Below are 27300 nucleotides of genomic sequence, written 5' to 3'. Positions count from 1 at the left end.
CATATCAAGTGCTCGAATGGAAATGAATCAAATTAACTTGTGTTACCCTGATTGTTTCATGTCTTGAAACAGTCAGTAGGCAATCAACTTTGGCAAAGCAAAAGCAGCAAGAACACACTGGGCCACAGCAAATATAAATATGTAATTAAAAAGCATGTGATGTTACATTATTGAAGAGTTGGAAGAGCCCAGTGACAAACAGCATTTAGAGGATGACTGAGTCGTGCAGTTGGGTAGTGTGTGAAGCCACGTGCGCTGTTGTCTAGGCTTTTCTTTATCTAACTCAAATATTTAGTATGTGGATGCTCGTACTTCTGCTTCAGGAACTTACAATGAACATTTCCACAAACCATTTTCAGATATTATTTACAGTAACCACAATGACAGCTGCTATTCATAAACAAATATTGCTTTTTTTTGGCCCACTGTATGATATGCGTTTCAGTAAAGGCCGGAGCAGCACAGGAAGAGACACCTCTCAATGTGCAAATGCAACATGACCTTCTCCCTCGTCTTGGTGGGATCATGTTGAGCAAATGGAAGCCAGGTTGATTAAGTTGACCCAGGTGTCAGTGAAAGGGAAGCCTCGGTGTATGACATGAGAGTATGAGCAGAACAGAAAGAAGAGTGCACTAACAACTTACATTTAATCACTGTCTGGAAATGAACTTAGCTGTAATTTATGTCTTATATCTTGACATTACGATGTTCTGGGAATTCCACAGGCTATCTCAGGAATCTCATTTCTAAGACGGGACAAATAATGGTGCTTTGTAAAAAGAAATCGTATGAAATGCGTCTTTATCCAACATTCTTAACCTTGACTCAACCTACAAGGTAAGAATCAGACTGTATGCACCAAAAAGAGTCATTTTCATTAGATCCTGACTGGTGCACCTGGGAGAAGGGCTCCACTCACTTAAGTGTAATTATGATGATGATTATAAGAATCCCCCTGTTTAAAGTCCCCGTGAAATCTCTGCTTTTCAGCCTCTGTGAGCGTGTTTCATTACCTGTGCCACTGGGCCACCCTTGCGCCCATTAATTTGCAGCATTCAAGGCTTCCCAGATGTGACTCCTAATCCCTCCTCAGTACAACATTATGGCGATCTCACCTCATCAGTGCGAGCAGTCAAGGACAATGGAGAGGACGTCTGAAAGAGCATATGCTTCACACATATTAGTATTCAGCTCGGGATGTTGAGCGAAGAGCCCCTCCACACAAGTATGTTGATGGAAACCCCTGTAAGGCTATCTTTAAATAGAAACATCAGTGCTAATGATTTGATAATCACATTATAGCGAATGTGATACGGGGATATTTGTGATATATGGCTATTGTTACTAAAGCTCATTTGAGAATGTGAAAAACAGCTCTGCTTTCCCTGTGGAGAATGTGTGGTCTGGTTTGACTGATGCCTCCATACATACACTGATGTGTGATTAGAGGGTGACTTATGACTGCTAGTTACAATCTCTCACAGATAAATTTATGGTTGACGGGTAATGACAGCACACTTGGCTGAACCTACAGTAAATCCAGCAGGCAGACTTCCCCTGTCCTTGAGGGCTATGTTATGGTCTTGACTCTGGCTCCAACAGCAGCTGCTAGACTCCAGTAAAACTCAACAGTTCGGCTTCAGAGCAGTAATGTTTTATGTCTACGGTCAGAGGACTGATGGGGTTTAAGACAAATCAAACAAGGCACTCAAATTTCCCCATCATGACATGGGTTTGGAGCACTTTGGAAAACCACTGAGATACAGTGTTATCTACAGGCAGTGTATCCGATATAGAAAGTCATGTCAGCCCTTTCATTTCTTCAATGTGATATACAGCACGCGCTCTAGCCCAAATAGTTGATTAAGAAAGGTGATTGTCACCTCAACCTCTAAAAAAAAAAAGAGGGAAGAGCCAATAAAAAAGATTTAATAGTTTAATCCATAAAAAACATAGCTATAGCTCATAACCAGTAAATACTTCCCAGACCCAAAAATCACAGAATGGAGCTCAACAGTACTTCCCACCGGATCGCAGCTAATCAATTATGTGGTAAATCATGGACATTAAACATACTAAACGGCAAAACTATACAACCATTTTCGTATTTTGAAGTATGTTTACGATTTATCTGTATCACGTTTTATATGTTGCACCGAAAGAAAATTCCTGGTATGTGAACTTGTTCACCGACAATGGCAATAAAACCTATTTTGACACTGATGAGGTATTTTCTTTCTTATAAAGCATCTGCTTATTCTGTAGTTAGCACTGATTAGCCTCTATTCTGCTTTTAAACATGTGATTTTTTTTATTTCTAAATATCTAGATCCTTACTTCCTGAACCAGCACAGGAATGCAGGTGGGAGGACAGTTGAGCTCCATAGTAGTGGAACAAGGGTTTTCATAGCACCATACATCTAGTAAAGCTTGAATGTTGCAGAGTTTGAAGAGTGTGGAACAACTGCCCAAGGTGACATGGCTTTAATCAGACAGTGGTGGTGGGTCCTGTGCCTCCTGTGACTAAATAGTCTCATGGCCTGAGCGCAGTGCCAGGGAGCAGCTGTGGCTCCTATCCCACAGCTCCTCAGTAGGCGGCGGACATGATGGTGTCAGTGTTGGCGGTGCTAAAGAGCCTGTTTGTTGACGGAGAAGATTTTGACAGAGTGGTCCGTGCTGGCACTGGCGAGTTGTGCCCAGGAGCTCTCGCTGTCAGCCTGTCCGTTTTTCTCCTCTTCCTGCATGACCCCGCCGCTGTGGCCATGACCCGCACGACCAGCTCTGGGCCTCCAGCGGAGCCGCTTAACCGCCAAACAATGGCTCTGTCTGGGAGAGAGGCCAGTGAAGGAAGAGGTCTGCAAGGCAACAGCTTTAACACAAATAACTGCAACTTCTACAAAAGACTGGGTTGGCCAAATTCTAAATCGATCTAAATGTAACAGGTTCAGAGAGACAATTTGTTCATGCGTCTACTCCTAATATAATCTGTTTCTTTATTTTTTGCACAGACGATTCAGAATGTTTTTAGAAATCTTAATTCTATATATTCTACTACTAAAATCGCATGCACTTCTTTTGTGCTGTGCATTTAAATTACAGTCTAAAATTGCAGATTTATTGAATATCATACGCATGCTTTTGGCAGAAGGATACGAGCTGTCTGTCTGTCCGCAACAGGTCCAGTCAGAGTCCGGCTCCAAGCCAGGATTCCACTTGTACAACAGGATTCTGCCGCTCTCCAGACCCACAGCCACCAGATAACTGCACAAAACAGATGCATTAACCATGTGATGTCAATGTAGATGCTAGAGAGATGTCAAAATTGTAGGTTTACCAGTTTGTTGAGCAGAAGACAGGACAGAATGCGACAGCAGTGGCTGAATCTCCAACATCCAGAATTGAAGAGCAGGGTTTTATGTCACAATGATCAGTGAGTTCTGCTTCTAAGCCGCCCCACACAATCACCTGGACAAGTGAAATATAATGAAAACATGCATAAATAAGTAAGTAAGTAAGTGCTTTATTTGTCATTGTACAACTGTACAACGAAATTGTGTTCACGTGTTGGTTTTGAGCCACTGCGACCGAGCTCCACTCCCACTGTGGGCCAACCTGACCAGCATGTTTTTGAAGGTCGGGGAAACTGCAGCACCTGGAGGAAACCTGGCTGGCTGCCTTCAGTGCTCCTCTGATCCTCTGAAACGGTGCATCGCCTCCTGGGTTTGTCCCTGTTTCAAAGTGTGGTGTCCTGCACTGGTCTGCTACACCTCCTCCTTCCTCTTCCTCCTACGCAGCTCCCTCCGCTCTCCAACAGTCTTTGACCATCTTCTTGGAAGAGTTTAGCAGTAAATCTGCAGTTTCCTTGTTTCCTGTAGCTCCTCTTGTGACGCCTCCTCTGTGCTGCAGCTGTGGGGGGCTCTTGGTACCTCTTCAGTGTATCAGAAGAAGAAGTTTGTAGGTCTCAAATTTGTAGGTCTCATAAGCTAGCCGTTTGATAACTTTTAAAAAGCTGCTTTCTTCAAGACCATTACGGACTCTCTGCAGTAAAAGAAATCAACGGAACCCCACAAAAACACAGCAAAGACGCACAAAAGCATCCAGTAAAACAATGCACAGAAACCACAAATGCAGTTCGAAAAAAAGGCAAAAGCCAAGAGAGAGGGAGGTTAATGCCTGTTTACACGTTGCCTTGCCTTTTTGCTAAATGTATATAACCGTTTTCCATGTCAAGGGAGAGAAAGGAAAATGAGTGGTATTTAAGGAAAAATTCATAAATTAATGAAATGCTCTCTTAACACAGTCACCATCTGAATTTGGAATTGGCAAATAGCATTAAGAAATTAATTCATTACATTAATACGGTAGTTGACATACTATTATGAATCACAATTATAATGTTTTTAATTTAAAATGTAATAAATAGATGCATAATTTAAAGGCCAGTTGCCTAAGCACTCTAAGCACTCAAGAGTCTGAATATTATAGAACTTCATTTTTAGACGAGATAAAAATGGCCAGCATGCCTTTTCCTGTTCAGTCTGAAGAAAATCATTTAAAGGAGGGGTATTATGCAAAATTGACTTTTTCAAGCCTTACATCATGTTATTATGTCATTCCCTCATTAAAAACATGCCTGAAGTGTTGCCTTGGCACATTCACGTATTTTTGAGTAATCTGTAAAAACTCTGATGGCAGCCATTTTAGGGATAGGTTTGCCTGAGTCCTCCTAGGAACGCCCCCACCTCCTGGAGACGCCTCCGAGCTTTTGTCACCAGCCGAGTAACCAACCACTGCTCCTCAGCAGAACCCCCTCCCCACTGATGCCACAGACAGCGTGTGGAGGGGGCGTGTCGGAAAGGGTCAGAGGTTCTTAAAGAGACAGAGGCCTATTTCAAGACATTCGCTACAGCCATTTTGAGAGAGCAATTTTATACAAGGCAGTTATTTTAATTTACTGCATTTACAGACCAACAGAAGGTTTCGTCATCATTGTAGTGTCCTATAGACTGGAGCTATGTGATTGAAAAAAGCATAATACCCCCTCTTTAATCCTGTGGGTTCTATAGACTCAAAATCAGAGACAAAAAATACCTTTTTGTCCCGACTGCACGTGATAAAGTACGCCCCATCTGGGCTCCAGTCACATGACCAGATGATGCGGGTGTGTATGGCTGACTCCTTGGCGGTGTGAGCGAATAGAGAGAAGTGCTCTGCAAACAAAACAAACACCAGACCGACAGAATGAGTCCAAGCATCAACAACAGCCTTTCAACTCTTTGTACGGATCCACACTGTGCTCTGATTATGGCATTACAGCACGAGTGCAGCTCCGGAGGCTGTCCCAACCCCCCAAAAAAAAACACTTCAGACGCAGCGGAGCACATTTACAAGCCCCAGATCTCCGTCAGCTCTGCTTTATGACCTGGCAGCTGCTGCTAACACCCATAAGGAAGAGCATAACAGTGATAAAGTGTATGCACTGCTGGGGAAGTCTGGGTCAACCGTTATGTCAGGATATTTGAACATGAAGACATTTCTGCTGCAGACACAAGAAGATGAAAAAACACTCGCTCTAAACGGCAAAATAAGATTGTATTGTGAGTCTGAGCAGTGATTTAGGTGTAATCCAGGGCTGCACAAAATGAAAAACAATATTTTACTAAATTATTTAAACAAAAAAAGACAAAAAATACTAAATCAGGGCCAAAACAAGGCTAAAAATTGATCTAGATTAAGAGAGTATAAATGAACACATATTTGCACCTTTTAAAAAGGTACAGTATGTTTGTATTTTTCTTTTAATCTTAGGTTAGCAAAAAATGTTCAATCTCAGCCAAATTTAAGACATTAGGGATATTGTTCTTAATATTCTGACATCAGTCATTTGGGATTTTTTGTGTAGCATTTCATTTGGTTCAGAGATCAGAGTTCAGAGTCCATGGCCCATAAGAGGGCACACTACTGTGCATGTTTTAGTGGAAGGGGAACCAAACCTCGCACAATTAATCATCAGTTTTAGTGCTATGATTAGAGAGTCTTGATGGAAGTCAGGAAGTTGAAGGAGGAGAGCGAGTGCCCACAAAGATAGGACACAAACGAGACAAAGAGGTTTGCTTGATAAGCTCTGACTTCGTTTAACCTTCCCTGCTCTGTCAGACATTGTGTGTGTTTTTACAATCACCTTGAGTGATTCAGCATCCCCCCACAACAGACGGGACACCCCCTCCCTTCTGTGCTTTCCCCTCAAACATAAGCAACACACCACACAGGGCTATTTATAATCAACCAACAGAACTCAAACCTTATCCCAACGCAGTAATGACTATGGGGTGACGGGCGGACAAGATCACAGATGGGATCATTAATACACACAGCTCTATGCAAAATTAAAAGTATAAACAAGTTTGTGCGCAAGGTTTTTGTGGATATACATATATGACTGAAGTCCATTAACATGGGCAAAACATGTCACACTGTACGACGTCAAAGGTGACTCCTCAACAAAGGTCATTTTATTTATTTATATCGTAATCTGGTCGTAGCAATAGATGAACCAGATGTATTGCTAAATTGTGTCAGAACAGATGTGCGGATTGTCAACACTTGTCCAACACTTGGGGGAGTTCTGTAGATTAATCCAAGTGAAGAATAGTACAAATTATATATATATGTATATATATATACACATAATAATAATTGCATTTACAAAAGGTCAAGGCACAATAGGCCTGTCGCAATAACAATATTTTTAGTTTAATGATGTATTGAGGCAAGAATATGTCAACAATATGCACCTATTAACATATCTTCAATATAAAGTAGAATAAAGTAGAATTAAAAAAAAGAAAAAAAAATGCAACTAAATGCACTTTTGATATATATTGAAAAAATATATTGTCATTAACTGAACGATAATTAGATATAGTAATTCTTGCGACTAAGGCCTAAGGCAAACTCAAGGATATCTGAACAACTCTGGCCCAAATCCAGCCTTTGTTTTAGACCTTTGTTAAAGTTGTTAATGTTAGTCTGCAGTTTTAGGCCCATGGGAGAGAATTCCACAGTCTAGCTCTTGTTCTTTGTTCTTGGGTTACTGTGCATTCAGCTAAAATGTCTTTCACAGCCAGCGTAATGCAGAGTGTAAAATAATAAAGTATGAGGTAATCCTTATTTTAATAAATCCAATATCTGGTTGTTTGTTTGTTTCATAGTTTGAAGCTTACTGAGACATAATCAAGCTCTACTGATCCATAATGTAACTCATAGTTGAATGAAAGCAATGAACCATCGACACATTTTACTACAATTATTCTTTTTCGTTCTTCTAGTGCAGGCATTTCAGGTCAGCTTTTTCCCGCTGCTCAATCGCTCATGTAGGTGCCCGCATACACACACGGGCGCGGCACTATTTAGCCTGGTTCAGGAAGCTGTTTAGGGCTGGGGCGCACAAATGATTTCTCACTCATTTGTTTTCACTGAGCACGCGGCCACTGACAGGCATGACCTTCTACAAACAAATCTCCTTCTCAAGCCATTAACGTCACTGCTGCGCCGCCTCGTCCCGCACATGCCAGGGGTCAAGCTAAACACACTAACTGGGTGACATATAGACACGTTTCCACTTATATCCGCAGTATATAACAATAACTGTACTGTTATGGGTGTGGCTGGCACAAAGCTATTAGTCTTCTACGCACGGCACTTCATCTGCGTGTAATAAAAGCTTGAGGAGTTGAGGGACACAGCACATTTACCCAGAATACATAAATAAATAAAACGATTTTAAATCATATCTGACATGTGCAAAGAAATCCTGTCTTTCTATTTCATAATTAAGAAATCTGTTCCAATGGTACCAGATGGACTTGGAATCTAACCTTGTTTATTAATATTTCTCAATTATTCAATTAAAGCCTGCTCCCGGTTTACACTGGCACTAAAAACATTTACAATAGGATTCACTTTCGTACTGAAAAATGAATCTCTGTGGGATACACGGCTCTACTTCACTGGAAATAATGAGCTATCCACTTAGTGCGTCACTCACAAATAAGCAAAAATGAAACAATGACTTTAAATCACGCACACACTACACTCACAGCAGTATACCTTCGGCCATGATCACTGATGTTGAGCTAATCTTACCTAGATTTTCGGCTGTCTGGGAATTTCGCTTCCACAGAGACCAGGTGCGGTCGCGGGAAACAGCCAACAGAAAGTGAGAGTCGGGGGAGAAGGCCATCTGAGTGACAGTGAGGGTGTGGTAGGACAGAGCCTGCACCTGACGCCAGCTGTTTGTGTCCCACAGAAGGATAGAGGCGTGCTCTGCTTTAGTCGCCTGAAAGAACAGACGACAAAAACAAATATAATAACAGTGGAAAATTCGACTGCGCATTGGCAAAGTTACACAACACATCATTTATTCTAGCTTAGAAGAGTGCCCCCTGCTCTTAGGTGTTGCAGACACTGACCTTGCAGGCAGAAGCCACCAGTGTCCCGCCGCTGTCCGCCGCCACACAGAACGTCTCAAAGCCGTGGCCGTACCTGGAGGTGACAGAGGACAAGCTGCTCACGTACACACGCATCCATCTCACACACTACTCTGCGAGCGGACACGGACGGGGACAGCACAGGGGAGAGCGGCTCGGGCAATTATGCAGTTCTTCCCCTTGGACAGAAAATTATGGCGTTTTTAGTCCTCCACTGATTATTACTACCATTCTACGATGTGGCAGTCAAGTACTAAAATAATAGAAGATTGGGAAGATTAATTCAGTGATATATATTTTTTTTATTGTACACTAATTTCCTCGCAAATATGATCTACTCAAGCCATTTACATCCTTTATTTCATTTTACTTGCTCCGATGGAGCAAAAAAATACAACAATATCAAATTATATTGCAATAATGATATGTGATACGATATGGCCCCCCATATATAATTACTATACAATAATGCATTAAGAATAAACATTTAAAAGGTTTAGGGGGGTAAAAATACAAACATTTTACAGCGACATGAGTATTCATACAACAACTGAAGACCCATTACAGGGTTATTTATACAGGCAGAAACAAGTCAAACTTAAAGCTCTTTAAGGCCCAGATATGATATTTTAATGCCACAAACACAGAATAAAATCACCACATATAAAATGTTTTTAAGATTTGTACATATTTCATCAAACAGAGGAAAGAGAATAAGACAAAACGGGTGACTTTTGAGCAAAAAAATTTGGTTGAATCATTTTGGTATTTTCAATGAACAGTGAACTACAGTAAAAACTGTTGGGCAATGTCATCATTTTCCAATTAAAGTAGATTTAATGCCAGTTTGAATCCAATTAATGCTTTTTAATGACAGGGCCTTGATATTTTACTGCCCCTGATACAGAAAGGAAAAGCCTCTGTAAAAGCTCCCGCATAATGGGGATCTGAATTCTTCCGATCCAGAGCACTGTAACTATTCTGTTGTTCCACGGTGTCACATGATGGCAGGCTTTAGAGCCGGTTGACAGGTGAACATTCAGACAGAGTGTGAAATTAAAACACTGATCGGGGATGACTGGTGCCTCCGCGTGACTCCCATGAACAGTGATGGCGTTCCGGCTAATCATTCAGAACTTAATTACTTTTAGCTCGCTGACTATCACCTGCTTGTTCCGAGCTGTCAGCTAAGAGAAAACAACTGGAGGGGCATCATCTGGAAGACTTTAAACACTGTAGTGACCTAACAACACTGACTATAAGACAACACATACAGAACTTTTAGAGAGTCGCAAAAAGACTCAACATAGCTGCTTTAATAATAACTAGGGCTCAACAAAATGAGAAATAATGGTGATATTCATTCATTTACAAAACAAGAAACAAGTGTGGCCAGAAGCTGAGAGATTTCATTAAGTACCTCTGACTTTCACTGCTTGAAATCCTTCAGACAATGCAGCTTTAAAACTACTGCAATTCTATACCCTAATCGACTGTTTTGAAACATATAAATCCTTTAAAAAAAAAGAGGAGCCTAGATAAGAGTTGGCGTACTCACAGTTTCTGAACCTCAGGCCACAGTGTGTTCTGGAGAAGATGGTCCTCCGGTGGGGGCTCTGTGCACGTACACACACAAAAATTACCGTACAGCCAAAATATTCTTACATAACTGTCATTTGTGAAACACGGCACTGAAAACGGCGCTGTTTAAAATTCAAATACCACCGTTTTCCAATTTACTAAATGAGGATTACACCCAAGTGGCTATTATAATTTCCCTCTTTTTAAATCCCTGTACTGTTAAGCCATAGAGCGGCAGATAAAGCCTGGCGTGTGCATGTGACAGGCACACGAGCGTGGAGAGCGGGCAAAGTAAGCAGCGGCACAAACACGCGCTGAACTCAGAGCTCTACGCACAGCCGAGAATGCAAGTGATCGCCTGCAGACAATGTTCTCTCACATTCACATACGGATTCTTATAGCGTTAGCTGGCACAAATCCTTGGCACCACTCTCACTTTTTTTCTCCCCTAAAAACATATTCTGAAACAACTGCAGTTTTATCTGGCATTCATCGCAGCTCACAGCTCTGAGGGGAGGAAGACCTATGTGCAAACCATGATTTCACGCACACTGTGAGTTTTGCACGACCTTGTTTACTGTAAATGCAAGAACAACAGCTATAAGTCAATAGTCTCCCAAACAAAGGTCCTCCAGCCGCCAGAGAAGTGAAAATTCATTTCTTACAACAGGCTGTGCACTTGACTGCTCCCTACGCAGCCCGGGGTCATCGATACTTCAACTTTGCAATCACATAAGCTGCTTTCCAATTAGCATTGCAGATTAAGGAGTGGCTTCAATCATGTTGATGACAGCCGCTCTGGCCCATGGGTTTTGAAGTGTTCTGCTGCACTGTCTTCACTTTTGCCCCTACCTTTACATTCTTTCCATTACAGCAAGAAAGACAGTCCAGAAGGGACGACACGCAGTAAACGGGAGGAAATAGACAGTACATACTCCCCCTGCGATATGTACTTCATTTGACTTTTGACCTAATTGTGATTATATCAATCTTAAAACTCAATTATCAGCTTGGGCGACTTTTTAGATCGACAAGTCTACAGCCAATCCTATCAAAGGAGTAGAGTTCAAACATTAGAGAAAAAAAACAGAAACTTTTGTGTGGTAAATGATATACTACTGGAGAGGGAAGTCTTGTATCTTACTTTATTTAAAAGCTTCTCGACTGGAGCTTACAGCCTATAGGCCAGTGTAACACCTGATTTGAAAGCAAAGACCTACAAAACAATCGCATCTTTTTTTGTCACTGCTTTTTTAATCACATTTTTGTCTCTTTTTTATCGTATTTTGTCATGTTTTTGTAGGTTTTTTTGTCGTGTTTTGTTGCTTTTTCACCATTTTCCTTGCTTTTTAGTCGGTTTTTCATCCGATTGTTGTCATGTTCTCGTTGCTCCTTTGTGGCTTTTTTTGTTGCTTTTGCATCACTCTTTAGTCGTGTTTTTGTCACTCTTCTGTCGTTTTTTTGGCGCGTTTTTTCATTTTTTCAAGAAGCTTATAAAAAGTTCAGGTGGGGTTTAAGAGGTTAAGTTGTGAGGGCTATTTAATAGGTTTGTCTACACTGCATGATATTGGCTGTCTGCAACAATCACTCGTGGGTAAAATGAGCGAGACTTGATTTGTAACTTTGCGGGGAGCGGGACATCATCAGCTCATCTTCATGCAGAAAATACATTGGTTCCTTCCAAACTATTATTTTAATCAATAATTGAACAAATTGGTGCCAGGCTGAAGACTAGGAGCATGTTTTTCGTCTCTGGCATTTGTGTTTATGAGCATTGTGCGACAGTTTAGTTACTGTTGTGACGAAGCAACATATAACCTGGAATGTTCTGCAACATGGCTTTAATTTAGGGATGCACCAATCCGATACTTGTATCGGATATCGGAGCTGATACTGGAAAAAATACGATATCGGGCATCGGCTACAAATATCCGATACTGAACCGATACCAGTTTTGGCTCTCAACGCCTTGAAAACACAACTTTTACCACCTAAATCCGAAATATGGGAATGCTGTATATCATTTTAAAGCCAAGGACCTGGAGAATCCAATCGCCTATTTAGTTTTAACATCCGCAAATGTATTTTTGATCGTCGTGCTAGTAATAGCATGCTAAAGCTAGTGGGCGCATGCTAATGCTAACGAAAACTAATCAAAGCTGGGTCAGAAACTATGACAGAAATACCTAAAGTATCATAATACCATAAAATAACCACTGCCAAAGCCAATGTTTGTATTTTAGTTTAACAAATAACTGATGTGACATATTTGTAATGATCAGATCACTTTATATGAGTTGTTTGTATTAATGTAACCTAAAGCCTGTCATATATCCAAGGATATTTAGTGTTTTCTCAGATCTCAATTCAGTGACCCTTGTTTAATGTTTATCCATTAGTTTATCAATAGATATAATTGATAATTGATCTGTAACATCATGACATTAAAATATGACTTTAGTGATCTCAAAATGGAGAAAGGAGTCAATACAATTTTTCACTCAAAGAAAGACACTTTTAAAAAGTCTCTTGGTATCGGTAAATATCTGATATCGGCAAATACTCTAACCCCAGTATCGGTATCGGCAGCAAAAAAGCTGGATCGGTGCATCTCTACTTTAATTTACAACCAAAATATGTTTTTACTAGTTTACTAATATTCCCCTCATTCCCCTTTCCCACACTCCCCTCCTGTGTGCAGAGCAGACTTGAGGCAGAAGAGACCTGGAGGGACAGCACATAGGCACAAGCAAACCTGTCCAGCTGGCTTCATATCACGGTGTGTTATGAGTGTCCAGCAACAGGGAGACACGAACTCCCGTCAATGTCAAAAATATGAATCACACTCTCACTGTAGAGCAAGGCAGCAGCACTCAAGACGAGAGAGGTTTAAATAAGGTCATGTAGAAGAGGGGGAGGCATTTCCACTACCTGTCATGTTGAGCGGGTGGAAGTACGACTCCTGGTATTGATCAGACACTCTGTTAAACTTATCCTCTTCCTCTCGGTTTTTCTGGACAAGGTCACCTGCAAGTTAAAGCGTTATTAGACAAGCAAAAGAGAGTGTGAGGCAAAGAAAATAAAAAGGAATTCTCTGTAGCTGATGTCATATGAAGACCTTAGTTGAGCAAGTTGCTTTTTCAGTCATTTTGCCAACAAATTGACAAACAATCTCGAGTCTCATAAGCACGTTGGCAAAGAGGCAAAAAGATCCTGAGGTGACGAACACTTTACCTTGAAACACAGCCTTGTTAGACAATCCCAAGGCTGGTGTACTGGCTCCTTCTGGAAGGTTAGCTGCATCCTGAAAAAAGATGACGTGTACCATGACTATAAGTAAACAATGATTGACAAAAGTGCAAGTTTGGATGAAGTTGACTTACACCAGTCGAGAAAAGCTTTTCTTTGGAGATCCCCGAGATGTTGGCAAAGTTTTCCACAAAGTTTCGAGGAGCCTGAAAAACTCTTAGGACCTTCTCGTCAGCTCCAGAGACGAACTGAAACCGGCCCACCATGGCCAAGCAATGCATGTCATAGCCATGTATTTGAGGTCTGGAGATTTCATGCCAAGTCAACTACAAAAATAAGTTAAAATCATTACCAGATATGTTTAGCTTCTGTACAATGGAGGTCACATGTAAAATACCTGCTTGCTGTCCTGCTTCCTCCATGGAGTGAAGAGTCTGGTGGTCTGATCTGAGCCAACACTGAGGACAAACTCACCCTCGGGATCCCAGCTCAGGTCCTGGACTGCATTAAAATGACCTGATATGACCACCCCCGGCCCCCACTGCCCCTGAGCACAGAATTGAACAGTTCAGTTTGAGCGGTAAAGTGATCGCATGTTGCAAGATACTGAAGAAGTGAAAGTGGGATTGCTCTTCTCACAGTCTTCAAGTATAATAGTGTTTGCTAAATCAAAGTTCCCCAAACAAGAAATTTGCTTTAATTGCATTCGTCAGTGACACTAAATCAGTTTCAGAGGTCTAGAGTGCACTGCTAGTCTCATAAACAAATGATCAAATCTGAAATGGAATCGAAATGTTCCCCAACATGAGCAGAAACACCACGGCGTTTTAGACACTCACCTTGTCACCTTGGTCTTTGCACCAGAGATGCAGAGCTCCGTGAAAAGCGTGTGCCATGATCATGGAACCATCCGGACTCATCTGGCAGCCGAGAAAACCCAGCGTGTTTCCTCCGACCTCACCAACACGCACCTGGTGTGAAAGACGCGAACGCACATGTAAAAACACAGACTATGGGAGATCTGCACATGGCATCAGATGGTAAGAGAACATTCACTTATGGTTCAGAGCCACCGCCTTTCAGCTCATATACAGGAAGTATTACGAACGTTCTGTTCACTCCTATGTTATCATGTTGAAGTCTGAAAACGTCAGTCTTGTTTAGTGTCTGAATACTGAATATTTTTACTAATATATAAACTGTATGTATATGATTTATTTCAGTAAGAGACTATAAAAGAGGTCTGAACACTTTCTGAGTCCATTGTAATATCTATGAACAAACGCAGGCAGAAAGTTATTGCATCACAGCTTCAAAAAAATAAATCCAATTTCCACATTAGAAACATAAAAATGAAAAGGGAAATTACACCGCCTCCTCTTTAGAGTCAAGCAAACTCAACTTTATTCTAACAAAATGCTATTTCAACACAGTGCTTGGGCCTCATGCAAACAACTAATCACAAAAAATGGAAATGCATGAGAAAACAAAAGGATTTACATAAATTGGATTTGGCCGAGAGCCTGTGACCTTCTGCTTGGCGTCACAGGGCAGTTCATATAGACTGTGCGAAGCCTGTGTGATCCAATTGGAGAAAGCACACAAGCATTGCCTTTTGGGTCTGGCAAGAAAAAATAAGGTACAAAAAAATGACTTCTTTAGGTTCTTCAGCACCTGTTCAATCTTCCCTTTTGTGTCTGAGGCAATTCTCCATTGAACAGTGGACTGGAGCGCCACAGGCAATTTCACTCAAGTGCTAGCACCAATTACATAGACACACAAAGTGATCTTGGTCGCACCAGGACTGGCCTTTTTCTAATTAACTTCCCTACTGGTGTTTTGAGGGAGAAAAAAAATCCTCTTCCCATTCGCCTGGGCGATATGACGATGAAAATATAATCACTGATAAGATTAATCAATGTGATGGTGCACATACCACAACTTGAGAACCACTGCCTTGATAATTTCTCTAATTAAAACAGTCGCAAAATAAAAGAAACAAACATAAATAGACAAATTACACACACGGTTTTGTTTCGGTTGCATAACAACAAGAATTCTATGCAGGATTATGGGCTTTGACAGAAATAACAAGAAGCAATGTTCAAATTAATCAAAATGTTATAATGTTAATCTTCAAACAAATGATGGATGCATTTCAATGGGGAAACACTTTAGCAATTAATAACATTGTTACATAAAACACTGTATTTGCAGTTTAATATTATTTCCTAGATCTCTATGTATTAACAAGGAAATGCATTAAAAGTAAACATCAGGTAAGCCTGATGCCTTAAGCCCTGTCTAATCTACAAACTACAGTAACTGCAAGGCTGAAATAAATTGAACACAACAGCCATACACTACAGCTGGAGGGGGGATCTGAAATGCTCACAAAAGCATGCTCCTTCAGCATCCATGTGTGCACAGAGCACATTTTCTTTATCCATCTAATTTTGTTTACTTCAGAGGAACAGTCGCTTAAAGGCAGGAGGCTGAGGTGCGTTTCGCTTCACTAGCATTGCAGCAGTGAACATCAACAGTCAAGGCATCTGTTACACACACAACAAACATGACAGCATATAGTGTGGCCTTAAATCATCTGGCTCTTTTATAGAGAGGGTGTGCTGGTCATCAATGACCTTCAAAATAATGCCTGTCTGTGGGCCGCTACACAGCACAACTAATGACAGCAATAAAGCTAAGCCTCCACATCCGCACAAAAGCAGACAGACTGAGGGGGCTAAACAGACAAGTAAAACACAGATAGAGCAATTGAGGGAGAACGAGATGCAACATTAGGCAGATTGATTTTAAAATCCTCAAGTAAGAGGCAGCCGTAAATCACAGGGAAAAAAATCACAACCATCATTTGTCATGTTTACGAGAGGGGAACAATATGGGTCTTATCGGCGGCTTGTGGGGAAGAGCGAGGGGGACTGACACAACAAGGACAGAGAAGGAAGAGAGCTGTATATCACTGCGGGACAGACATTCAATGTGTCCGAGACAAGACCTAAAAGCACATAGTGGCATCTGGGCAGTTTAAAGGATGACAGGATGGGGCGGGTGGTCTCATGATCGGAAGGTCGGGGGTCCAAATCCTAGCTCCTGCAGGTGCACACTGTCCTTGTGACCTTGGGCAAGACACTTCACCCATCTTGCCCCCAGTGTCTGCGTGCATTGATGCATGAATGAGAGAGTGAATGGGTGTGTGGTTCCTTGCTGTAAAACGCTTTGAGTGTCTAATGTAGGTGGAAAAGCGCTAAATAGGTTGAGACCATTTACCATTTAACCAAACCAATAACAATCAATAGATGCAACTAATCATTTGGTCAAACATACATGTAATTCTAAAGAAAAACTAGTGGACGTAGTTGAACTTGTTTGATCAATATATCACAGCCTTTTAAGCAGCTTACCATTTCATTCCAGATAATTTTAGAAACCGCTTACATTTTTTGGCTGTCAATGGGCTCTTGATGAACTCTCCTCTTCAAATGCATCCGTGATATCTGTGACATTAGGCCTGGGGCAAATATCGTTTTGCAATATAATACTTCTTTGTTGATACGTGCATCAGCTATGTATCACTTTCATTTTGTCACTGTGTACCGGTGCACACATTTTTGACTTAACCTCTTAACCACATTTTCAACACTTTTTTGTGGCTAAGTTTTTGTCTCATTTTTGTGGCTATTTTGACACTTTTTTCAAGGAGGTTTTAGATTTGGGTAAAGCCAAACTGGAGAAAATGTGCTCGGTTCAGGTGGGGGTTAAGAGGTCAAAGATTTGTTAAATCCCAATTTGGTGCTGATCGGTTTAAACAAAAGAGCCAGACTTTTAAAATGCATCTGTCACTTGCGATATTCAAAGGTTTTGTTTTAATCAATACACTGATTTATATTTAATTCATACATTTGGGAAACTGAACTTGTGCTTTCTTATTAACACATTGAGTGCCAAAAACGGAAAAACTTGTTTTTGCTGGGGTTTTTTAAATGACAAAACTAGACCTTATGTGTGATTTTGGTAGCTCTGTGATGAACAGAAGTGAAATGGATCTGAATCTAGAAAAAAATCTGATTTTGATCCAAACTAGCCTCTGTTTAGCTTTGGATTTCTCAGGAACCGAGGCACGTAGAGCCTATGGAGAGCTTACAATCTCACCTTTCAAATGAGCTATAGCATGTGTCCATAGCTATAACATAGAACATGTTGTGGTGCTACAAATATCATGAATAATGGTCTGGATTGTTGGCACTCAACAGCTAAATCCCAAAAACAGCGCAGCACTCAATGGGCCCGATCTTGTGCATCAAAACGGAGACGATAGCGTGACATTTTGCGCTCAGTCGGGGCGCACTTTGTGATCTTGCCACTCCAGACTTGGCGCATTTAAGTGGGTTGAGACACACACATTTTCCTCCAACCAGATCGACTCCGCGTCCAGGAGAGCGGTTGTGTGGGAGTGGGGGGTGAACATGTGCTTTTGTTTTGCTTCGCGTTCACGCCAAGCGCGGCCGATCCGCGCCACAGCGGACGCTGTAGCTCTTTTTCTCTCGAGACGTGAACATCGTTTAGCTCACGATGGGGTAAATAAAGTTTTTAGTTTGACCTGTGAGAGCCTAAGGCTTAAGAAAGAACGCAAGACAGCGCAATGTAAACGAGGAAGTGAATGTCAGTCGTGTTTCCATCAGTGAAGTCACCTCCTCTTGTGACGCCCCTCACAGGTGGCGGAGGCGAATGGCACATACAGCTCCGCCACTCGGAAAATAATTCGCCAAGAGCCTGCGCCGCCCCGTGCGCCGCCACAAGATCTGGCCCAATGTGTTAAAGAGGGGGTATTATGCTTTTTTCAATCACATAGCACAAGTCTATAGCACACTACAATGATGACCAAACCTTCTGTTGGTCTGTAAATGCTGTAAATTAGAATAACTGCCTTGTATAAAATTGCTCTCTCAAAATGGCTGTAGCGAATGTCTTGAAATAGGCGTCTGTCTCTTTAAGAACCTCTGACCCTTTCCGACACGCCTCCTCCACACGCTGTCTGTGGCTTCAGTGGGGAGGGGGTTCTGCTGAGGAGCAGTGGTTGGTTACTCGGCTGGTGACTAAAGGTCGGAGGCGTCTCCAGGAGGTGGGGGCGTTCCTAGGAGGACTCAGGCAAACCTATCCCTAAAATGGCTGCCATCAGAGTTTTTACAGATTACTCAAAAATACGTGTTTTTAATGAGGGAATGACATAATAACATGATGTAAAGCTTGAAAAAGTCGATTTTGCATAATACCACCCCTTTAAGTTAATTCGGGAATCGGGATAAAATATTGCAGTTTGTGTATTGGATTGCAATACTTAACCGGCCCTCAGTTACAACGTGTATCGTCCCAGCTCTATGTGACATACACATCTATTTGTTTGAATGATTAATTGGCACCAGTCCAGCTTTTGGGACGGGTTTAACCTGAAGAGTTGTTCAGCGCACGCGGACCCAGACTGACGCTCCCCGCAGGCATTGTGGTGGCCCGCTGTGGTCAGTCGGAGATGTTAATTACCGGTGTGTCTCGTTAGTAAGATGTGCTTTACGCAGCAGTGGGCCTCAGCCAACCCACTGCTAACCCTGCTCACCATTAAATCTCGCCAATTACTCTAATCTGTGTGAAGATGGGGAGCAGTTCTTTGTAAAGATCGTCTAATTAAGGCACACACGGCTGGACGTTTACTAATGCAAGAACTGAGCTTGCCAAATAAATGAAAAAAAAAAAAAAAAACACTGTGGTGAAAAGAGAACAAACCACAAAAGATTAAAAAACAAAAACTTTTACTTTTCTTTGTTCTGCCTGGTGCCTCAACTTCAAAATAAGAAGAAGAAGAAAAAAGGGAGAGCAGGTAGGAAGTAATATAGTGCAAGACTTTGAAGAGGAGGAACATTAACCACTAAACTACTGGATCGCTGCAATCAATCAATGACAAAAACACAGAATCTAGTCCATTGATACATGTGACAAAGCTTCAGAGGTGAGGCAGTTCAAAGGCTTTGCTGCTCATTTAAAATAAAAAAAATAAAAAATGTACAGAAGGAACATAAATAGAGGAGAAGAGGATGTGGAGACTCATACACTATGCACTTTTACACTCAACTAAAGGTTATTCCAGGTGGGTGCGGGGCGATGGATATTTTTTATTTATGGTCGTAGGCCTCGAGATAAAAAAGGCTGAGCTGAGGAGAGATTTACAGAGGCAGAGTTGATTTCAGCTTTTCATCACACGCAGTGACCACCATCTCCGTCTAATCACACTGAGGCGAATAATAAGTAGCTTCGGGCTCTAATCATAGTTCCTTTGTTAAGAAGAGACGGAGAGGACGGGGGAACTTTCACGTCACTGCTTCGGAGGATGTGAATGATGAGATCAAAGGCGCAAAAAGCTTCTGATCGAACCCACCATCTTCAACACCTCTGAGTGCGATCGCGGGGAGAGCAACTGCCGCGGCGAGAGCAAAATCTGTGCGCGCGTACCTACGATCTGTGTGCGTAATGACCCCAAGTGTAATCGCACCTGCGTCATGTATAAAGGCAATTCAAGGTACAGGGAAATCTCGTGAGAATTTGCTAGAGGTAGAAAAAAATAATAATAATTGAATTGAAAAGCTGGGGCAGATGGGCAGAAAACCGCTTCTTCTTCGCCAACCACACTTGTGTTAAATTTAGCCCCATTCTGGCACAACAGCAGCTGTTAGAGCTCACACAGACAAGGTGGCGAGTGCAGAAGCGAGGGAACGAAGAGGGAAAAAAAAATATGAAAGTGAATTTAGGGCCAAATGTGTGGGGTGAAGCGGACACACGGATCAAGGATGAGAGAGCAGGGAAGGCGGCGACGAGGCTATGACACGTCTTTAGCTGTTGAGCGCGCCAGGGAATGGGCCGTAAAACAGGGGGCTCAGTATGCACAGTGACGGGGAGGTGGGGGAGGGCTTGTCTAAATTCAGAGATACGCGCCTCTTCATCACTGTCTATCACTTCTATTCCTGACACCTCAATGTCAGAGCCAGCAACCAGCGAGAGTGAAGAGGGGGAGACTGGGATCATGTCGGAGCGAATCCATCAGAGCTGAATTGGACATTTTGAACGTATTGTATGTGGGTTTAAATGTATTGTACGTCTATAGCGGCGTATGAGAGTAAAGGTTGTGCCATGAAGCTTTTTGTATTCCACTGACCTGCTCCACCCACACTTCAGATCCATCCTCGGGGGCCCAGAGAATCATGGTCTTATCCATAGAAGCAGAGAGCAGACTGAGGGGCTGCTGTAACGCACCATCTGCATGGTCAGGCAACAAAAACACGGCATAATAATTGATATACTTTCAGACTGGGTTGTACACGTTTAAAGATACATTTAAACTAAATAAATGATAAGATAACAAGACATTTAGAGTAAACAAAAAGTGTATACTATGTTTCCCATGAGAACTAATTAAGACAGGGACTTTTCACATCAGCATTTCTTTTTTATGTGGCAGTTATTGCGGCTTTTACTTCAAGTCAAAATAAAAGAAATGCGCTCTTAGGTTAGCACAGACAGAAATGTTCAGAGATGGAAAAACAACTATTGAAGGGAGTCCAGAGGAAGCAATTATCTGAAACGTTTCATATAAAAGAATGATGTTTTGAGTGAAAGTACCTCTGTAAAAAGGAGGCTGCCAATGGACCCCATAAACCCAGTTCTCGTGGCCAGCGAGCACAGTCTCAAGAGACACAGCAAACGTCCAGGATATATCTGCAGCAAAAGGAATTATGCTATACTCTTTTGATCACACAAGAAAATCAACCATATAGATATACTTAATATCAGCTCTTCTCAGTAGTTGAACGGAAGCATGTTTTCCACTAACTTCGTACGGGGTCACTCACCATTCTCATTCACTTCAAAAATATCCTCTTTCATTTTGATGATGGTGGGATCATCGTCTGAATGGGCGTCAGTCCCAGACTTGGCATAAAGCCTCCACACTCTGATGAGACAGTCCTGTGAGCAGCTGGCTAATAACAGCTCCCCACCTGAACGCAAACAAAAAAGGGCTCAAAACCTTACACACGTAAAAACGGCAAAGACAACGTAGAAAAAAAATCGAAGATCTGCTATTCTTTACGGCAACTAGAAACAAAATTTAATGTGGACTGTAGAGAACAAAGCTCCTCTCCGTGCCAGTAAGACAGCGGGAGCACAGGCCAGGTCTTAGGCGAAAGCCCTTTCCCCGGCTCTGATTTTGCATTTTAGTTTTAGTCCAATGGCTCCCAGCCCAGCGAACGGCCAAACTCCTGCCAAGATAAATACGCACATTAAAAACCACTACAGCTTCTTCTCAATATCCATTAAACAGCGGAGTGGGAGAAAGTAGGATATTAATGGGTGTGGACTAAGACACTGATGATGGTTGTATATATGTATAAGTCTACTTGTTTTTAAAGGAACAGGCCACCATTTTTCCATACTGAGATATGTTCTTACCTGAGCTTAGACGAGTTGATACGACGAGTCTGTGTGCGTGCCCATGGAAGAGCTTAGTCGCTTCTAACATTACCCCGTTTGGAGCTAAAGGAACATACTGGGAGAGGCCAAATGCTAACAACATCTTTGGTCTTTTTGCGTGACTAAGGGCACACAGTTCTTTCATGCTGTGATATGTTCTTACCTGAGCTCAGACGAGTCGACACAAACCGGTCTGGTCTTTGTGCGTGCCCGTGGATGAGCGTGGTAGCGTTCAACTTCACCCCTGTTTGGAGCTATAGAAATATGCTGGGAGAGGCCAAATGCTAACAACATCTTTGGTCCTTTTGTGTGACTGAGGGAACGCACAAAGACCAGAGAGGTACTAACTCATCTAAGCTCAGGTACGAACATATCCCAGAATGGAAAAACGGTGGCCTGTTCCTTTAAGACTGTTATAATCAATTTTTGTGGTACAAAAAATAATACTAAAACCTCAAAGCATTAGTAGGGTTTGAGAAAAAACAAAAGACAAAATGCAGTGTACAGTAAAATGCATGGCGTAATGAGAATGACGCTAATGATGCTAAAGCACGTGGTCACTGATCTGATTCAACTAATAATTACATCTCAAATTGCCAGAAACAACTGGGAAATACAGTGTGTGACTGGATAGACTATTGGGCAGGTGGTTAGACAATCATACAGTTAAGTGATCATAATCGTACAGGTAATCTAATAGGTCAATAACAAAATTATTTACGGTGTGTTAATCAGTTGTAAGCAAACGTTTACATACCCTGGCAGAATTTTTTGACTATTTTTCAAAGAATATGAATGATAACGCAATTTTTATTTTTTATTTTTCACTCATAGTTAGTGGTTGTGTGAAGCCATTTATGGTCACACACAACTGAGTTTGCCTTTTTTAAATCATAATGATAAAGAATAAGAAACTAAAAAAAATGACCCTGATCAATAGTTTACACACACTGGTGATCTTGGCCTGATAATATGCACACAAGTTGGAAAAACGGGTTTAAATGGCTGCTAAAGGTATGGTCAGGTCGACCAACAAAAATTTCAGGAACAACTGGCAGGAAAATTGTGCAAAGAAAAACCAAGAGAAAACACAGGACTCTTGGAGAAAGAAAAGTGGTGTGTAGCTGTTTCAAGATGCACAATAAGGAGGCACAAAAATGGGCTGCATGGCCAAGTCGCCAGAAGAACGTATCCACTTACACTATGCCAAACAGCACAGAGACAAGCCTCAACATCTCTGAAATAATGTCATTTGTAATGATGAAACCAAAATGGAACAATTTGGCCATAACCATAAACGTTGCATTTGGACAAGGCCAAAAAGACCTGTGATGAACGGTGAAACAACAGTGAAACACGGAGGAGGATCACTGATGTTTTGGGGATGTGTCAGCTTCGGGGTCAAAATTGACTTCAGGATGAATGCAGCAAGTTATTAAAGAATACTGGAGGAAAAGCGTTACGCATAAGCCTGGAATCTGCACTTTATGCAACTACCACAAAAGCCAAGATGTCAATGATGTTAAAGGAAGCAATACACCGTATTAAGAACTGAGGTATGTAAACTTTTGATCAGGGTCATTTTGGTGGTTTCTTTTGTCATTATCATTCAATCATTCATATTCTTGTGAAAAATTCTGCCAGGATATGTGAACTTTTGAGCACAACAGTGTTTCATACAGACAATGGAGAGTTAAAACATACAGAAATATTTATCAAAGTAGTAAAACTTTAATAAAAATGTAAATGTAAAGTTCACTAAATCGAACCAACTGGCTCATGTTGATGATTCTTGCAGCCATTTGTTGTGTACAAAGCATCGCAAGTAGTATGACGACCACCTGTTTTTGAAATGCCTTTGAAACAAACATCGACAGGAAAGTATATCTAGGCTGTGTAGCAGTTTTAATGAACTGCACTATAGTGCACCAATTTGCCATCTGCCAAGATACAAAAGAACAGTATGATTTATGAAAGTACCATCACAGTGGAGAGATGGTAGTGTTGCTGCTATTGGGATTTTTCATGTAAACAAGTGTGTATCTCTCCGCTTTGCTTGTGGATTAGCAATGTGGAGTGGGCACTAGACAAAGAGTGAGTAGGAGACACTGGTATAGAAGCTTGTTTAAGGAGATAGAGAAGCTTTTATGTATCTGGCATTAATGTAGCGGAGTAATGAAGTGCCCTTGAAGAGAGATGCATAATAATAGAGGCCTGGGCAAAACCCTTGCATCACTGTCTGCCACAATGACTCTGTAAAATGCAAATCCCCAAAAGAACTTCCATGTTGAAACTGTAAATATTTGCTATATATAGTTGTTTGTTTGCTGCATGCATATTGTTGTTCTCAGCCATGCACTTTATGCATTACTAACCCAAAAGCATGGTACTGAAAATAACAAAAAGCTTCCAATGCCCATTGGCCACATTTGACATTTTGCAAATAAGAGGACATGCACAGACAAGACTGAATGTACAGTTAGTCTTTTCATAAAAATGAACAGTTACACAAGTGCACCATCTTTTAATAGAAACTTAATAAGAAATCTAAATGCACTTGCCAGTGGGCGCCCATGCCAGACCACGAATCCAGTCTTCATGTCCTTGCAAGGTCAATGCCTTTTGGAGATCCTTAGAGTAAAGAAAATTGCTTTTTTTTCTTTCAAGTGTTGGACTTGTAACAGAGCAAGAAAGCAGAGAAAGCTCTAGCACTTACCTTTCCATGATTCAGTACATACAGATGCACCCTGGAGTCATCACCCCCACAAGCTAGGATGGGAACTGTAAAAAAGAAAAGAAAAAAAGTCCATGTCAAGAATGCCATGAGCGTGCAGCACGCATTAACATCATAGTTAACTTCATCCCACTCATTTAACCATTAACTTCATCCCACTCCTTTTCGACTTCATCCCACTCCTTTTCGAGCAGCAGTGACTTTTTCTGTGTTTGACTATCAGTGATCTTTGGACTCCTTTATGTTGTACATACTGTACACTTTTTCATTGTGTTCTTGAAATAAAAAACAAACAAATAGTAAAGGTTCATAAACAGAAATAAAGAAGAAGTGCACCATCAAACTCACATAAGCTATGTAAAGTAGCAGGGCAATGTGACATAAGTCATTTGAAATGCTGAGTGGATTTGAATATGACACTCAGTTAAGCAGCGAGGCACGGTTGACATGAGAGGAGACATGTAACGCTGCCTCTGTGTATGAACATCTTTAGCTTACCTCTGCTGCCTGGCAACAGCACTAGAGACACATCCATCATGAAGCCACCGTCAAATGATAAGGTATGGAGGCACTGAGCTGAAGACACACAAGCGCCATGGGATGAAGTCTCACATGTGCTACATAATATTACACAAATTAGAATATCTCTCACGGCCACACATAACATAGTGAACAATGAAAAACAAACCAACCAATACTTTACATGTATGGTTCATGTTTACAATGCAACCAGACCTTTGCAGTACAGTAAAGCACGCGCGCACACGCATTATAATTACAGCATTAATTTGAGAATAAACTCAGGCTGTTATGCGCACAAACCACTAGAGGGCATACGAGTACTTACCACTGAATGATTTATTTTCAGTTAGTGCTGTACAGCTATATTTACAATTCAAAAGCAACTATAACAAAACCAAATTGTATTGATCTAATATTAACAGTGTTTTTTTGGGGGGAAATGTCTTACCGCTCGTTCCTCCACTGCAGAGCCACAGACGGACAGTGGAGTCAGAAGCTGAGGAGGCCACCAGGACCTGCGAGTCATGCATGTAAATCCCATCCACAGACGAAACAGGAGCAGTGTGGCCCCGACACTCCACTGACTGAATGAACTAAAAACAGTAATGTTAAGGCTTCTTTTTCGCTGTAAGAAGTTGTTTGTTTTCGTTAGTTGTTTGCTACTTTGAGACGGGCACAACTTACTGTGTCATTTTGACCTTCCCAAACAATGAGACGATTGTCTGATGCAGCAGAGACCAGGTGACGCTCTAAACCTGGGACAGAACAAAAGGTTGTTGACAAGTCAAAGATTTGAATAGTTATTATCAATCCATTCTTTCTTATTCTTCATTAAAGCACAATACTTTAATTTACTAAAGTCTAACAAGAAAGTGCTTATGGCAAATCACACGTAAGGGGTCAACTCAACAGTAACTGGAGCAAATTAATGTGTTTAAAAAATCCGACTGCTCTTTCTTTTACTGCCAGGCAAACCAATATCATCTGAAATTAAACAACTGAATAGAAAAAGACTAATGTCAGAGCAAAATGTTATTAGACTATTGTCATACCGGCTATCAAAAGATCAATAAATCAATCTCTAATCAGACATTAACAGAGTCTGATGGTAGCTGTATGCACTCTTTAGTCACAACTGTTGATCTTTAGATGGTGTTGAGATGAAGTTGTTGAGTTGATGTTGAGATGATGTTAAGTTGATGTTGAGATGGTGTTGAGATGGTGTTGAGATGATGTTAAGTTGATGTTGAGATGGTGTTGAGATGGTGTTAAGTTGATGTTGAGATGGTGTTGAGATGGTGTTGAGATGATGTTAAGTTGATGTTGAGATGGTGTTGAGATGATGTTAAGTTGATGTTGAGATGGTGTTGAGTTGATGTTGAGATGACGTCACTTACCGCAGTCAGCTCTGTGGATCCATTGCACTGCGTTCACTCTGCCTGTGTGTCCGTTCAGCAAAGCGACAATGCTTCTCTCCTGAAGTTAGGCAATAGTGAGGACAAATGTTAATTCGGAGGAAAGGATGCGGTCTCACAGAAGGAATGGAGTTAAGAAAAATGCAATGACCACATACATTGGTCAGTCACACAGAGGGAGTTTAATGTGTTTGGTAAACTGTCCGTGACGCACCTGAGGGTTGTAAAGAGCTACTGAATTGCATGTCCCAAACGCTACAGTTCCTCCTCTACTCCAAGAAATTACATTTGGTGTCCTGTTCGCACAACAAGCGACATGGCATGTTTTGAACACGGACGGCGCCATGTTGAAGGCGAAGGTGTTGCAATAAATCGGGCAATGCCCAAACAAGTGACAAAACAGTAGTTCCGCTGCTTGTTGTTACAGTCAGTGTGCTGCCCCTTACTTAAAAAAAAAAAAGGTTCAACCCATAAATGATGACTAACACATGTACAAAAACGAGCAGTGTTTTAATTACCATTCACAATACAATCTGTTTTGCTTTACCGAGGCGAGTAGCATTGCAATCGTGCAAACTCCCACAAGAGGGTGCCATCTCATCATAAATCTAAGCCTTCTCTCGTAGGTTGTAAGTTCACTCCTCTTTCATGAACCTGCCTTACAGTAAGTATATCAGAAATAATAATAATAATAATAATAATAATAATAATAATAATAATAATAATAATAATAATAATAATAATAATAATAATAATAATAATAATAATAATAATAATA

At 41.2% G+C, this 27300-nt stretch overlaps 2 protein-coding genes across 2 annotated transcripts in view; one reads left to right on the top strand and one right to left on the bottom strand.

Moving 5' to 3' along the window:
* Positions 1–2082, top strand: part of gabbr2 (gamma-aminobutyric acid (GABA) B receptor, 2) — a 96618-nt gene extending 94536 nt beyond the window's left edge. Inside the window, exon 20 of the mRNA XM_079570669.1 lies at positions 105–2082. The gene's annotated coding sequence lies outside the window, so the exon portion shown is untranslated. The remainder of the gene's footprint in view (positions 1–104) is intronic.
* Positions 2083–2293: 211 nt separating this feature from the next.
* On the bottom strand, positions 2294–26876 carry elp2 (elongator acetyltransferase complex subunit 2). Its single transcript, XM_079570670.1, has 22 exons — positions 26737–26876; positions 26505–26583; positions 25792–25862; positions 25556–25700; positions 25084–25161; positions 24568–24632; positions 24413–24482; positions 21233–21379; positions 21003–21098; positions 20539–20639; positions 14159–14290; positions 13717–13866; positions 13454–13645; positions 13305–13374; positions 13002–13097; positions 10048–10105; positions 8472–8544; positions 8146–8338; positions 5092–5210; positions 3335–3465; positions 3154–3261; positions 2294–2826 (listed from the first exon to the last, which is right to left on the bottom strand). The coding sequence occupies exons 1-22, from the start codon at positions 26866–26868 to the stop codon at positions 2628–2630; spliced, it is 2505 nt and encodes an 834-aa protein (XP_079426796.1). The 5' UTR covers positions 26869–26876; the 3' UTR covers positions 2294–2627.
* Between the last annotated feature and the right edge of the window lie 424 nt (positions 26877–27300).

The sequence above is a fragment of the Gobius niger genome (assembly GCF_951799975.1).
Source record: "Gobius niger genome assembly, chromosome: 14".
Classification (NCBI taxonomy): Eukaryota; Metazoa; Chordata; class Actinopteri; order Gobiiformes; family Gobiidae; genus Gobius; species Gobius niger.
Note: the sequence above shows the minus strand (reverse complement) of the source record. Positions and strands in the feature narration are given on the sequence as shown.